We start from the raw sequence: 12,864 nt of genomic DNA on the forward strand, positions 1-12,864 counted from the left end.
GTAATGGAAAAAAGGTGTGAATTTAGAACTAATGGTGACATATAGTTCCTATTGGATATCGAAGTAGTCTATTTTATTGCATTTTCAGAACTTTACAACAACAATGTCTACAATAAGTTATAATTAAGTCAAGGCATGATAGCACAATCACAATAGGCTATAGGCTACAGATGTAAATATATTTATGACACAGTAAAATGTCGAAAATTAGTGCTATTCCCCCCCACACACGCACACACGCACGCACACACACGCACACACACACACACACACACACACACACACACACACACACACACACACACACACACACACACACACACACACACACACACACACACACACACACACACACACACACACACACACACACACACACATCGTTAGCAGGCAGCAGCTAGCTTGGCTAGTAGTCAGATAATTCTATACGGCTCTGGGATTGGCTAGCTACATATACGTCGTCATGGCGACTGCGAGCTCGAGCTGTGTGAGTTTTTTGGGCGCGCATTTTGACTTTTGAGCAGAGCAGCAATTATGACGACGAGAATTCCGTAAAAAAAGGTGCTTGGATTTAATAGCTAATAAAGTCCAACGTCGACCGTGTAGTTTAGTTTTTATGCCTGTGTTGCATCACTACTAGAGCTGAGCAAGTGGCTATGAGTAAATTATGTGGTAAGTCTTCGCCAAGTTTAATCAATTTAAACTCTTGTTTGAGCTGAGGTGTGACATTCATAGGCCAGTGCTATATAGCCTAGCCTTTTCTTTAGCCTAACTAATGTTTCATTCATATTTTGAGTCAGAGTTAACAACAGCTAGCTATAGCTATCCCCCCTAGTATAGTAAAATGTCTATCCAATGTACTATTATGTATATATGGAATGTATTGTTTGTGTCTGACTATTGGTTATGGTTATACTATCGAGGCTCGAGCCACAGTTTGCCAAGAAGTATTCCATTATTCGTTTGACAAGAAATAGCCTATGTCATGCATGCATTTTATCCATTTGCCTTCTTATAGAAAACCATATGGAATTGCTTCGATACTAATATGTATGCATAAATAACAATGCATGCCTTGGGGGAAATCATATACAGTATATATATATATATATATATATATATATATATATATATATATATATATATATACATTGCATGCTTCCAAGTTCCAACTTTCATCTTACTTTGTAATATAGTTTGTAAAGACCAGACATTTAACCCCAGACTCATTCAAGTTTTTTGACACCCTAAACACATATATTAAATCGGAACTTCTCTCTCTGCTGTTATACTTTATAATACTGCCGCTGTGTGTTCATATCTGGTCCAATATTAATATAGCTGCCTGCCTTTTGTAACGTGATTAGATATTAATTAATTCCACAGATGGAACAGCTAGTGTACATTAACATGGTGTATTGCTGACCTGATCCACGCGGGGGCAGTATAGACTCGCGTTTAATAGCGCCTAAAATATATTTTTCAAAGTTCCCATCATCACGTGTATGACGATGACGTCACGCAGCGTGTCATTGTGTAGTTTTCTTCTTTATAAATAAATATATAAAAATCACAGCCTTCAAACATAAAAGTATGCAACTATTTATTCTACAGTATTCTAACAAAAAAATAGTCGATTGGTGAATGACTTACGAATTGCTTTCAAGTTTCATGTACTCCCTGCATGTTTATAATTAACAGTATTTTCTTAGAATGTTGATGAATTATTAGCATACTGAACTAAACTAAAATGCTGCATCAGCACAGCCATCATTCTCAGTGAGCAAACCCAGCTGTGTGTGTGTGTGTGTGTGTGGGGGGGAGGGGGGCGTTCCCGAGGCGCGCACGGACGCACGGATCCGTTGACGGGACACTAGCGCCGCAGCAGTAGGATTTTTTGGGAGAGAGAGAGAGAGAGAGAGAGACGTCTGAATTAAACAGCCATATAAATATGTTGTGTTCTGTTCTCTCTCTCTCTCGGATTCTAACTGACTGACTGGGAATTATAAGGTATGGAAATATAACCTCGGGGCGCCAGAATACTGATCATCATCATCACCATCATCGTGGCAGTGATCATAAACGAAACAGCGCCACCGCGAATCCAACAGAGGAAGGACAACAACTGAACCAACGCATCACATTCATTCACCACCATCTGTCTTTGCTGAGCAGATCCGAGTCTCACACTCTGTCTCTCTCTCTCTCTCTCTCTCTCTCTCTCTCTCTCTCTCTCTGTCTCTCTCTCTCTCTCTCTCTCTTCAACGCATTATATTTCAGTCTGATGCACGGTGGGCTTCCTCCTCGACATCATGATGGCTGCGGCTGCTCCCCCTCCGGAGGCGAGGAAGTTCACCCGGGGTCTCAACAAGCCGGGCACCGCCGCGGAGTTACGGCAGAGCGTGTCGGAGGTCGTCAGGACGTCGGTGTTGATGGTAAGTCATATCATTATACTGCTGACTGTAGCATGATATGGAGCCAGCCATGAGCCACACAACTCACTGTCTGCACGAGTGTGTTTGTTTTATTATTATTATGCCAACTGCCGTCTTTTCACACAGTCACAGCTTTGATTGATTGATTGAAATATGTATTAACAGTTGTGCAGAATTAGTGAATTACAGTACATTTCCAAGCACCAACTATAAATACAAAGACTGTTAACTGTGAGTGGTCGACCCAATTAAGCATTACACTTGTTTCCAAGAGGGTCCACCTTGTTCAATTCATCAATTGGAGAGAGAGAGAGGGGGGAGGTGGGTGTGGAAGGAGGCAAACCATAGCTTTTTAATACAGTGGTTCCCAAAGTGGGGTCCAGGGACCCCCAGGGGTCCTTGAGAGAGTTCCAGGGGGTCCCCAGCTAAATGATAGTTTGGAACCAAAAGGACCCTTAATGGGTCTGTAACTCTGAGAGTGTACAAATCTAACCAAATGGACCCATACACTCTCAGAGTTAAACTAACATTGATTTTACAATATAAATTGGGGGTCCCAGAGATAGAAATGCCATTACATAGGGGTCCATCCGTCGACTAATGCATGTCAAACTGGGGGTCCTTGAAATTGAACAGGTTGAGAATCACTGCTAGAGCCCTAAGAAACTTCTCTTATGGGGTCCCTGGCATACATCTTTCCAAATGGAGGTCCACAGGCTGATTAGTGTCATTTTGGGGGTCCTTGACATGAACAATTTGGGAACCACTGTTTTAATTGTATAGGATACATAAGCCTACAGTTATTAGCTTGTTAGCCCGTTTATCCTACAGTTATGTGTGGGTAGACAATATTCTGCAAATGGCCTGTTGCAACTTTCACAAAGAGGGTTGCCAGGTAACTGAAATGTATAGCCTATCTCCATCTCCTAGGCACACACACACACACACACACGCACGCACGCACGCACACACACACACACACACACACACACACACACACACACACACACACACACACACACACACACACACACACACACACACACACACACACACACACACACCTCTTCTTTAATTCATGTGTCATCTGACCACCCATGGTGCAATAGAATGCACCTTGCAACACGATAGGATCCGAAGCAGCCGAGTGATGAGATGACTGCTGTATAAGTATAATGACAGACAGTGAAACATTCACTGTTCCATTCTGACGTGATGTTACTACAGTACAGTAAGGCCTATAGTCACAGTACATGGAACTATATCAGTGATTCAAATAGCCTGCATCCTGCATCCTTAGGTGGTCTTTACACAAGAATGGTGTTCATAGAAAACGGCAAAATAAAGTATCGTTTGCTGTGGTCCCTTTAGACGAGAACGGTGTTTTCAGGAGGTGAAAACGCAACAAAGTGAAACCACCTCCCAGAGTGGAAATATTTGAGAACGCCGTTTTATCCCTTCTCCGTGTAAAGAGGCAAAACGGTGAATCCGCAAAACTTATGACATCGTGGCTCACGTTGGCTCACAGCGCATATGTTTATTACATTGATGCAGAGCCATATAATGATATAATGGAGTTCCTGAACAAGCCTTCGTTTATGTAGCCTAATGTATTGTAAAATATATACAGTAACCATCCCGTGGAGCGCTCTGCCTGCATGCATGCTCTGGGCTGCCTGACAGCCTGTCTGTCACCTCGATGCGTTAGTAGAAAGCAGGCAGCGAGCGACGGCCACAAACACGCTGTGTTCTGGAAGCAAAACTCCGATAGGGTTGCATGAAGGGGTTCTTCTTGGTGACTGGTCTATTTGGCCAATAAAAAAATGAGAACGCAACAGGAACGTGTAAGTTTAACTAACATCACTAGTAGGGGCCCCGCCAGGTGTCAGCGGGCCTAGTTGAACATCTTTTCTGTGTCTGTGTTTGCATAATGATGATCAATATATGTCCATGTCACTCATCAATTATAGCATCCTTTCCGGCCCCAGTGCCCCTCTGGTTGGTTAATTCACGTAATGCAATAATCAAAGCCATTTAGCGTGTCTGTGGAAGTGCAGAGGCTGACGAGTGATGATACTCGAGACCACCTGGTCTGTTTACAGTTTCTCAGACTTCTTCTCACGTCGTGTTCCTCTGACCAGTTCATCCTCTGACCAGTTCATCCTCTGACCAGAATATCCTCTGACCAGTCCATCCTCTGACCAGTCCATCCTCTGACCAGTCCATCCTCTGACCAGTCCATCCTCTGACCAGTCCATCCTCTGACCAGTCCATCCTCTGACCAGAACATCCTCTGACCAGAACATCCTCTGACCAGAACATCCTCTGACCAGTCCATCCTCTGACCAGTCCATCCTCTGACCAGAACATCATCTGACCAGTCCATCCTCTGACCAGAACATCCTCTGACCAGAACATCCTCTGACCAGAACATCCTCTGACCAGAACATCCTCTGACCAGAACATCCTCTGACCAGTACATCCTCTGACCAGTCCATCCTCTGACCAGTCCATCCTCTGACCAGAACATCCTCTGACCAGTCCATCCTCTGACCAGTACATCCTCTGACCAGTTCATCCTCTGACCAGTACATCCTCTGACCAGAACATCCTCTGACCAGTCCTTCGTCTGACCAGAACATCCTCTGACCAGTCCATCCTCTGACCAGAACATCATCTGACCAGAACGTCCTCTGACCAGAACATCATCTGACCAGTACCAGTACATCCTCTGACCAGAACATCCTCTGACCACGACACCGAAAGGAAAAGTATTGGCCGAATACTGAATATCCGAATATGATTAATATTATATATCTTTTTTCCTACCAATGCTGTCATGTACCGTACCTTAAAGCTATACCTGATTCATGGCAGTATAAATGGTTTTGGCAAATAATAATAATAATAATCACTATTATGGGTCCATAAAACATTTATTCAGCTCTTTTGAATGCATTAATTGCATACACTATTCTGTGATATATTTTCGGCCTATTCGGGCCAAAACCGAATAGGCCGAAAATGAATTTTTAGCCATTTTCTGCCGAATATTTTCTGCGGCCGAACATTCTGTGCGTCCTTCTCATCAGCTTGCTTCTTGGACCGTTTGTGAATCCCCTAGAGTCGAACGAAGGCTTGTTTTATACCTTCAGTGAAAGCACATCATGCTCCTTGTTTTTAACACATATCTGAGGAAAGGTGACTGAGTTTAGACACACCTCCCAGCAGCACCACGTGTCTTCACACTGATGTGGTTACTCACACTGCAGTGAAATGGGCCCAAAATCATCCATGCAGCGTCGTTCGTTTAGCAGCTGATGTTTCTCAATATAAATGCGAGTGTACTTTCCAGAGACTATTTAGCGTCTGTATTGTTCTATTTTATTGGATAGGTATAGCTGTTGAGGAAGGGGGCCAACATCTGTCATCCTCTTTCCTCACCCATGTTTTCTCAGTTTGTCCAGCCTTTCAAATACTCCCAATCTTCCACCGTAGTCTGAAAACCCACCTCTTCAGACTCCATCATGGCCCGTAGCACTTGCCCTAGCCCCTTAGATAGCACTTTATACAGACTTATATACTATAGCATGTTACGTAGACAGCACTAGAATTGCATTTGATGTAGTCATAGCACTTTATACTATATGTATATAAGTATATATGTATAGTTTCATTATATAGATATTCCAGTGTTACGTTCTTAGCTTACGTATGATTCATGAGAACTACTTTTTATGTATACAGTATGATGTATTGTCATGCTTTTTGTTCTTGCTTAATGTAACTAAATCTCTCTGGATTAAGAGCGTCTGCTAAATGCCTAAATTGTAAATAAGAGGCCCTCTGTTCAAGACTCAAGGGCTGATTGAGGCTATATAGCTTTACCCTCATTGGAAACAATTATATACTGGTCTCGGGGCTTAAAGGAAATATAAGCAGTGTTTCAACCTGAATCCAATTGTTCTGATGTGAGGAGGACAGGAGGTCAAGAGACTGAAATACCATTAAATGGGGGTCCGTATAGCCTAATTCAGGTCAAACCGGGGGGGGGGAATGAAAATGGTTAAAATCACTGCTAGAGCCGTAAAGATCTTCCCTTATGGGGGTCCTTGGCATATGTTTTCAAATGGGGGGTCTAATTAGTGTCAATTTGGGGGTCCTTGACATGAAAAGGTTTGGGAACCACTACTCTGAGTCTACACCAAGGGCTCCATCTTGTGCCACCCCTTACCCCTTATCCCTAAACTTATTTGCCATTTTTTACTATTTTAAATACGTTTAAAAAGAGTTCAACTAGCCAATCTACATCGACACGTTGTTAGCTTGTAGATCGGCTATTTGTACTGTTTAAAAATGTAAAAAAAAGGCAAATAAGTTTAGGGATAAGGGGTAAGGGGTGGCGCAAGATCTAGGGCCATATCTCTTTTCTGAAAACAGCTAATCTACAAACAAGCTTCATCCGGCCAGGGGAGATTAGCTTGACTTGACATCGTGATACAGTCATTCTAGTCCATGCGTGTTTTCTTCACATCAAACTCGTTCTGTAAGTAAGTACAGTAAGTGCATTCCAGCTGGTGAAGAAGAAAACCAACAAACTGCATAACTAACGTACGATTGCAATGGTTTAACACATAAAAGGCACCACTGAGATATCAGGAAGTACTATCTAGATTCTAGATGAAGCACAGTGCTGTCATTCTACAGATGTGGAAATAGTTATTGCCTTACATTGCAATGTAATGTACTTTGTGACTGTTTGTAATTGTAATGCAAGGTTGGACTTTCGTAAAACCAACTTCTGTGCTACCTGTGATTAAGGAATGATTGATCCTTGTACGGTGAAACAGATATCAAAATCAGTATTACTATTGACCAGTAAGACGCCCTGAGGGCGAGAAGTGACCTTGCCCCCGTGCACGCATCCGCCTGGGTGACGGCAGACTGCTGGGCGAGCACTGGCGCTTTGGCATTTGGTGGTCAGATCAACATATGGAATGAATTCTGTACTGGCTATATATGGAGCGTTTCTTGAGTGTACAGGGATTGATGAGGTCAGATCAACATATGGAATGTCAGAACAGGTCAGCTCCATATATGGAGATCTAAGAGTGGCAGTGGGGGGGCAGTGTCTTGAGTGTACAGGGTTTGATCAGGTCAGATCAACATATGGAATGCAATGGCTGTCGTATCTCTCTGTGTCGTTGTTTAATAGTTAATGAGGGGGTGGTGGGGACTCTGGGGAGGTGGTATTTTTAAAACCTGCATGATGATAAAACCCCCTTGGGTGGTGTTATGTTAATTCAACTCTCACAGTGTACAAATGGACCCCGTTCTGACTGTGGTCCATATAATAATGTACACTGCGAGAGTTGAGTGAACACTTTTACTGTGCCGTTAAGTGGTTTCACACTGGTTTCACACTGGGATCCCGTGAGTCCCATCAATTATGAACGCATGCATATGGGCTATCATCTCATCATCGAAAGGTCACGGTAGGGTCACGTTAGCGCACGCACGCACGCACACATGCACGCACAGTAGCCAGCGTAGTTATCTGTGTGATGGGTTGTCAACTACAATGAATGACACACACACACACACACACACACACACACACACACACACACACACACACACACGGTACCGCAGAGACACCATTTGTTATGTCAGGCATGGTGGGCTTTCAGTTACAGCCTAAACGTACAGTAAAGTGTAAACAAACGGAATTGTTTTTAATAGAGGGAGCGATATGGATAGAGCACAACACACACACACACACACACACACACACACACACACACACACACACACACACACACACACACACTGCAGTTAACGACAGCGTTGTGTGGGATTTCAACTATTACCGGCTTGTAAACAGAGAGTGCTCATGGAGCCGAGCAGCAGAGCAGTAAAGAGAAAGAAAATCGGCCCCTGTAGATTTAATAAGCACTTCCAACTGTAGGAATTGCTGGCTTAGAGGTTTGTCAAGGCCTACCTCTCGCTCCAGTGTTGTTCTTGCCAGCAAATTGTGATTTTAGTTTTAGTCATAGGGCTGTATTTTGCGTTTCTTAAGTACCAGGTCTTATTTCCTAACTTGAGTAAACTAAAGACCTGGAGGCGTGATCAATGCCATTTGGCTATTCTGAGTGGCCAAAGAGCATTGACCACGCCTTTACCACACGCAAAATACAGCCCTATATAGTCTCTTGAATAGTTGTATTAGTCACATTTTAGTCACCTGGAATGTTTTAGTGTCGAGTTTTAGTCGACACTGATGAAGGCTGGATAGCCGAAACGTTTGTCCGTAATTGTTGAAATATTAAATAAACTATTTGAACTGAAGTCTTGGTGTGTGCGACCCACTACCGTTATTTTTTAGTCGACTAAATATCATAAGATTTTAGTCGACTAAAATGTATTTTGGCGGGCCTTGATGGCCGTCGTAATGGCTGATTTTACACTTGCTGAAAATAGCAGATCTACAAGCTCACAACGCGTCGCAGCGCGGCGCATTGATATAGGCTAGAAATAACAATAATAATACATATAAAATTTTTAAAACTGTCTTCTTGGTTATACAAGAGCAAGATTCAATCTGCCACTTGGATTGCAGCCACTCGGTGGCACGCTATGAGCTTGTAGATCTGCTATTTTTCAATAGCTAAAGTATAACAATGCTAGTTTAAAAAACCAAAAGGGGTTCCCGCCCATAATGGGTTAAACCTAACAGAGTGGATACTACAGTGCCATCGCCGCTTGCTGCCTTGCCTCACCATTTCACTCCAATTTCCGTGAGCACTTAGTTAACACATTTCCATTTCCCCCTGATGCAGGTCAAGTCTATTCTAGTAGAGGATTTGTCCTGATTATAGTATTAAAGTGAAAAGAACTGGTGGAGAGATAATAATGTGCACATTATAAATAACTGGTGGTCCTGGACAGATAACGTGCATATATATTATCGGCCACATTGCTGCAAAGCAAGGCCCGTTATAACATTGTATAAATTCATCATGATTACAGACAGAGGGCTCACTTAGAAGCAGGCCTGATGGCCAAGTTGCTTTCAAGCTGCCGTTGTTGGACCTTTACTGGCTGTGTGGTTTCACCGAGGCCAGGACTGTGTGGTTTCACCGATGCCAGGACTGTGTGTTTTCACCGAGGCCAGGACTGTCGTTTCACCGAGGCCAGGACTGTGTGGTTTCACCGAGGCCAGGACTGTGTGGTTTCACCGAGGCCAGGACTGTGTGGTTTCCCCGAGGCCAGGACTGTGTGGTTTCACCGATACCAGGACTGTGTGGTTTCACCGAGGCCAGGACTGTGTGGTTTCACCGATACCAGGACTGTGTGGTTTCACCGAGGCCAGGACTGTGTGGTTTCACCGAGGCCAGGACTCTACTGACTGCACTGTGTGGTTTCACTGAGGCCAGGACTGTCTGTTCACAGAGGCCAGGACTGTGTGGTTTCACCGAGGCCAGGACTCTACTGACTGCACTGTGTGGTTTCAATCCATGCATTTATCCCTATTTAGACCTGAGTCGTTCTCAAACATTTTCATGTCAAGGACCACCAAAAGTTATATGTAATTGGCCGCCGACCCCCATCTGAAAATATGTTGTTCCAGGGGTTCCCGACCCGTCCTGAATGGGTTAAGGCTGCCATTGTTGTTGTAGTATGTGGTTTCACCCAGAGCCATAGAGTAGACAGAGTTACGACAACTCCGTTCACTTCATGCATGGGGCTTCAGTCCAATGGACGCTCTTCTACATAGACTTCTATTGGTCACTTCATGGGGCTTCAGTCCAATGGAGGCTCTTCTACATAGACTTCTATTGGTCACTTAATGGGGCTTCAGTCCAATGGCGGTCTCTTCTACATAGACTTCTATTGGTCACTTCATGGGGGTTCAGTCCAAGGCGGCTCTCCTACATAGACTTCTATTGGCGAAGAGCATAGCGAAGAGTGACAATGTCCTGGTCCGGAAGTTGGCAGAATGCACTGGACTCAGGGCAACAGCCCAGCTTTAATGATCTTAAATCCCTTTATTTTAGATAGTTTTTTTAGTAATAGTACAACATAAACATTACAGAGACTTTAGTTGTCACGTGTACAATACCGAGTGGCGCGCTACGAGCTTGTAGGTCTGCTATTTTTGAAAAATCAAAGAATGACATAGCTTTTTCTGGTCTCAGGTCAAAATGGGTTAAATGCCCTCGAAAACGATCAATATAAACGTAATAAAGATCACCATCTGAAGTGACTAAAGGATTGTGAGAACCAAGTAATCAGATTTGGGCACATCTCCAGCCAATCACAGTCGAATCTGGAGAACTTGCTCATCAGCATTTTCATTTTCTTTTCCTTTTATTTTTTTTCTCCTTATTCAGCCAGCGGGCGTGCAAAAGACATGTTTCTGCAGTTTGCATATTATGTCACATGTTTTTCTTGTTATTAGGGAGTTGGCTGCGTTTTTTTTAAATTTATTTTCAACCTCAGCGCGAAGGCCTTGAGGGGTTTATGCTGAGTGCCTCTATGATGTGTGAATATGGGAGATTTCATTTCAGCTCATTGCAACATCCTTATGTGAGGTTTCTTTAGGTCTCTTGTTTGCTTCATGAGACAATAGAGTCATAGTCAAAGTTCAGCTTCCATTCTGTGTTTTCTTTGTGTTGCCTTCTTCTCTTCCCTCAAAACATTACAAACCCACTTAACACAAAATACTAGGGTTGAAACTTGGTTCACTTTTCGATACAAACCTTTCAGAAAATGGGTCATCTTTATAAAGATGAAATCTGGGACTTTCTTTTTACCACTAAACTATAATATTGTGTTTACCACAGTGTTGTTTTTGGCCTCACATTTCTATTTTAGTTTTAGTAGTTTTAGTCATAGTCTCTTGAATAGTTTTAATTTAGTTTAAGTCACATTTTAGTCACCCGGAATGACTTGTGTCTTTTACTTCTACTGGATCTCTTGTCCACTAGTCCCTCCTAACATTTTAGTCTAGTTTTTATTTGTTGACGAAATCGACAGTATATTTAGTCTTAGTTTTAGTCATCATGGCTTAGTTTTTATTTAGTTTTTATGTCGTTTTTGTCAGTGAAAGAAGGTAGTCGACGAACATTTTTCGTCTTAGTTTTAGTCGATGAAATCAACACTGACTTTACCGATGTTCTTTTCCGCCTCTCATAAAATATAGCCGAGCTACAAACGCGACACATTCTGAGCCCCAAAATAATATGTATTTGGCCGCGGAGCCCCATCTAAAATATATTTAGTTCCAGGGACCCCCAGAAGCAAAGATGTGAATTAAAATGTTAGCATTTATTGGATACTAGTCCTTACCCGTTGTGAGATATTTGCCCCGCGGGGGGTCGCATTTTTTATTCACTAATAAATTCATTATTAATCATTAATGTGTCAAATCGAAAAAAGGGCTCCGTTACGCCCTCCATATTCATATGGTCAATGTGTGAAAAGTGGGAGCGATTGGTGCAGGCAATGAGGAGATAATGCGGTTTCTGACACACACACACACACACACACACACTCACACACACACACACACACACACACACACAGACATTGTTAGAATTATAGTATGATGATGATGATAGTATGATGATGATAATGATCAAAGATTTCACAAATCTTCACGATTTCTCAAAAAATTGCAGATCTGCAAGCTCATAGATCTGCTATTTCTTTTGAATAGTCAAAGAAATCTCAAATGGCACGGATGCTTAAGAGGGTTTGTATCTCCGAGTCCTATTTTGAATAAAATCATCAGAAGTAAAGGTTCTACCATCGGATAAAATGCATGGTAATGTTGTTTCACATTTTGAACCGGATGTGTAGCATTGTGACAATACTTTTATGCATTATGGAAAATTGGAATGCGTGCAGCGCATGTGTGCGTCTGTCTGGATGAGCGAGTTTGCACTCCCGCAGTTTGTGTGTGTGTGCATGTGCGTGTGCGTGTGCATGCGTGCATGCGTGCATTTGTGTGTAAGAGTAGGAATGTGTTGAATGCGGGAACATACAGTATTGCACACTGCATGGAATTAAAGCATTAGCAACTCTTAAGTACATGCTCACAAGACAGTATTTATATAAGTTTATATATTTATATAGCATTAGATTGTCTGTGAAGCAATGGATCTAACTTCTCTACCACTAGAAAGTAATGAGTTCATATTTAGCTTAGCTTGTTTAGCTTAATCAGGAATGCAGTTATAGGGTTGTAAGCTAAAGTTTGTAAGCAACTTCACCATGCATTAAAGCCTCAGTCATAGTAGTAAAATGTTTGAAAATGATTGAAAAATGATTGTCCAAAATAGGGTTGAAAGTGGTTAAAGTGCTTAGTGGCACAATAATTTCATGAATTGAACTTGAACTTGTTTTGTTATTGCCCTCTTTTATG

General features: G+C 42.5%; 1 protein-coding gene across 1 annotated transcript in view; it reads left to right on the plus strand.

Moving 5' to 3' along the window:
* Nucleotides 1-2,051: 2,051 nt before the first annotated feature.
* The window catches only part of LOC310854411 (dedicator of cytokinesis protein 9-like), a 134,417-nt gene continuing 123,604 nt past the window's right edge, over nt 2,052-12,864 (plus strand). The window contains exon 1 of the mRNA XM_083759045.1: nt 2,052-2,435. Within this exon, the coding sequence (XP_083615171.1) occupies nt 2,313-2,435 (123 nt within the window). The 5' untranslated portion in view covers nt 2,052-2,312. The remainder of the gene's footprint in view (nt 2,436-12,864) is intronic.

Source organism: Protomyctophum parallelum (genome assembly GCF_964188405.1).
Source record: "Protomyctophum parallelum genome assembly, chromosome: 23".
Lineage (NCBI taxonomy): Eukaryota > Metazoa > Chordata > Actinopteri > Myctophiformes > Myctophidae > Protomyctophum > Protomyctophum parallelum.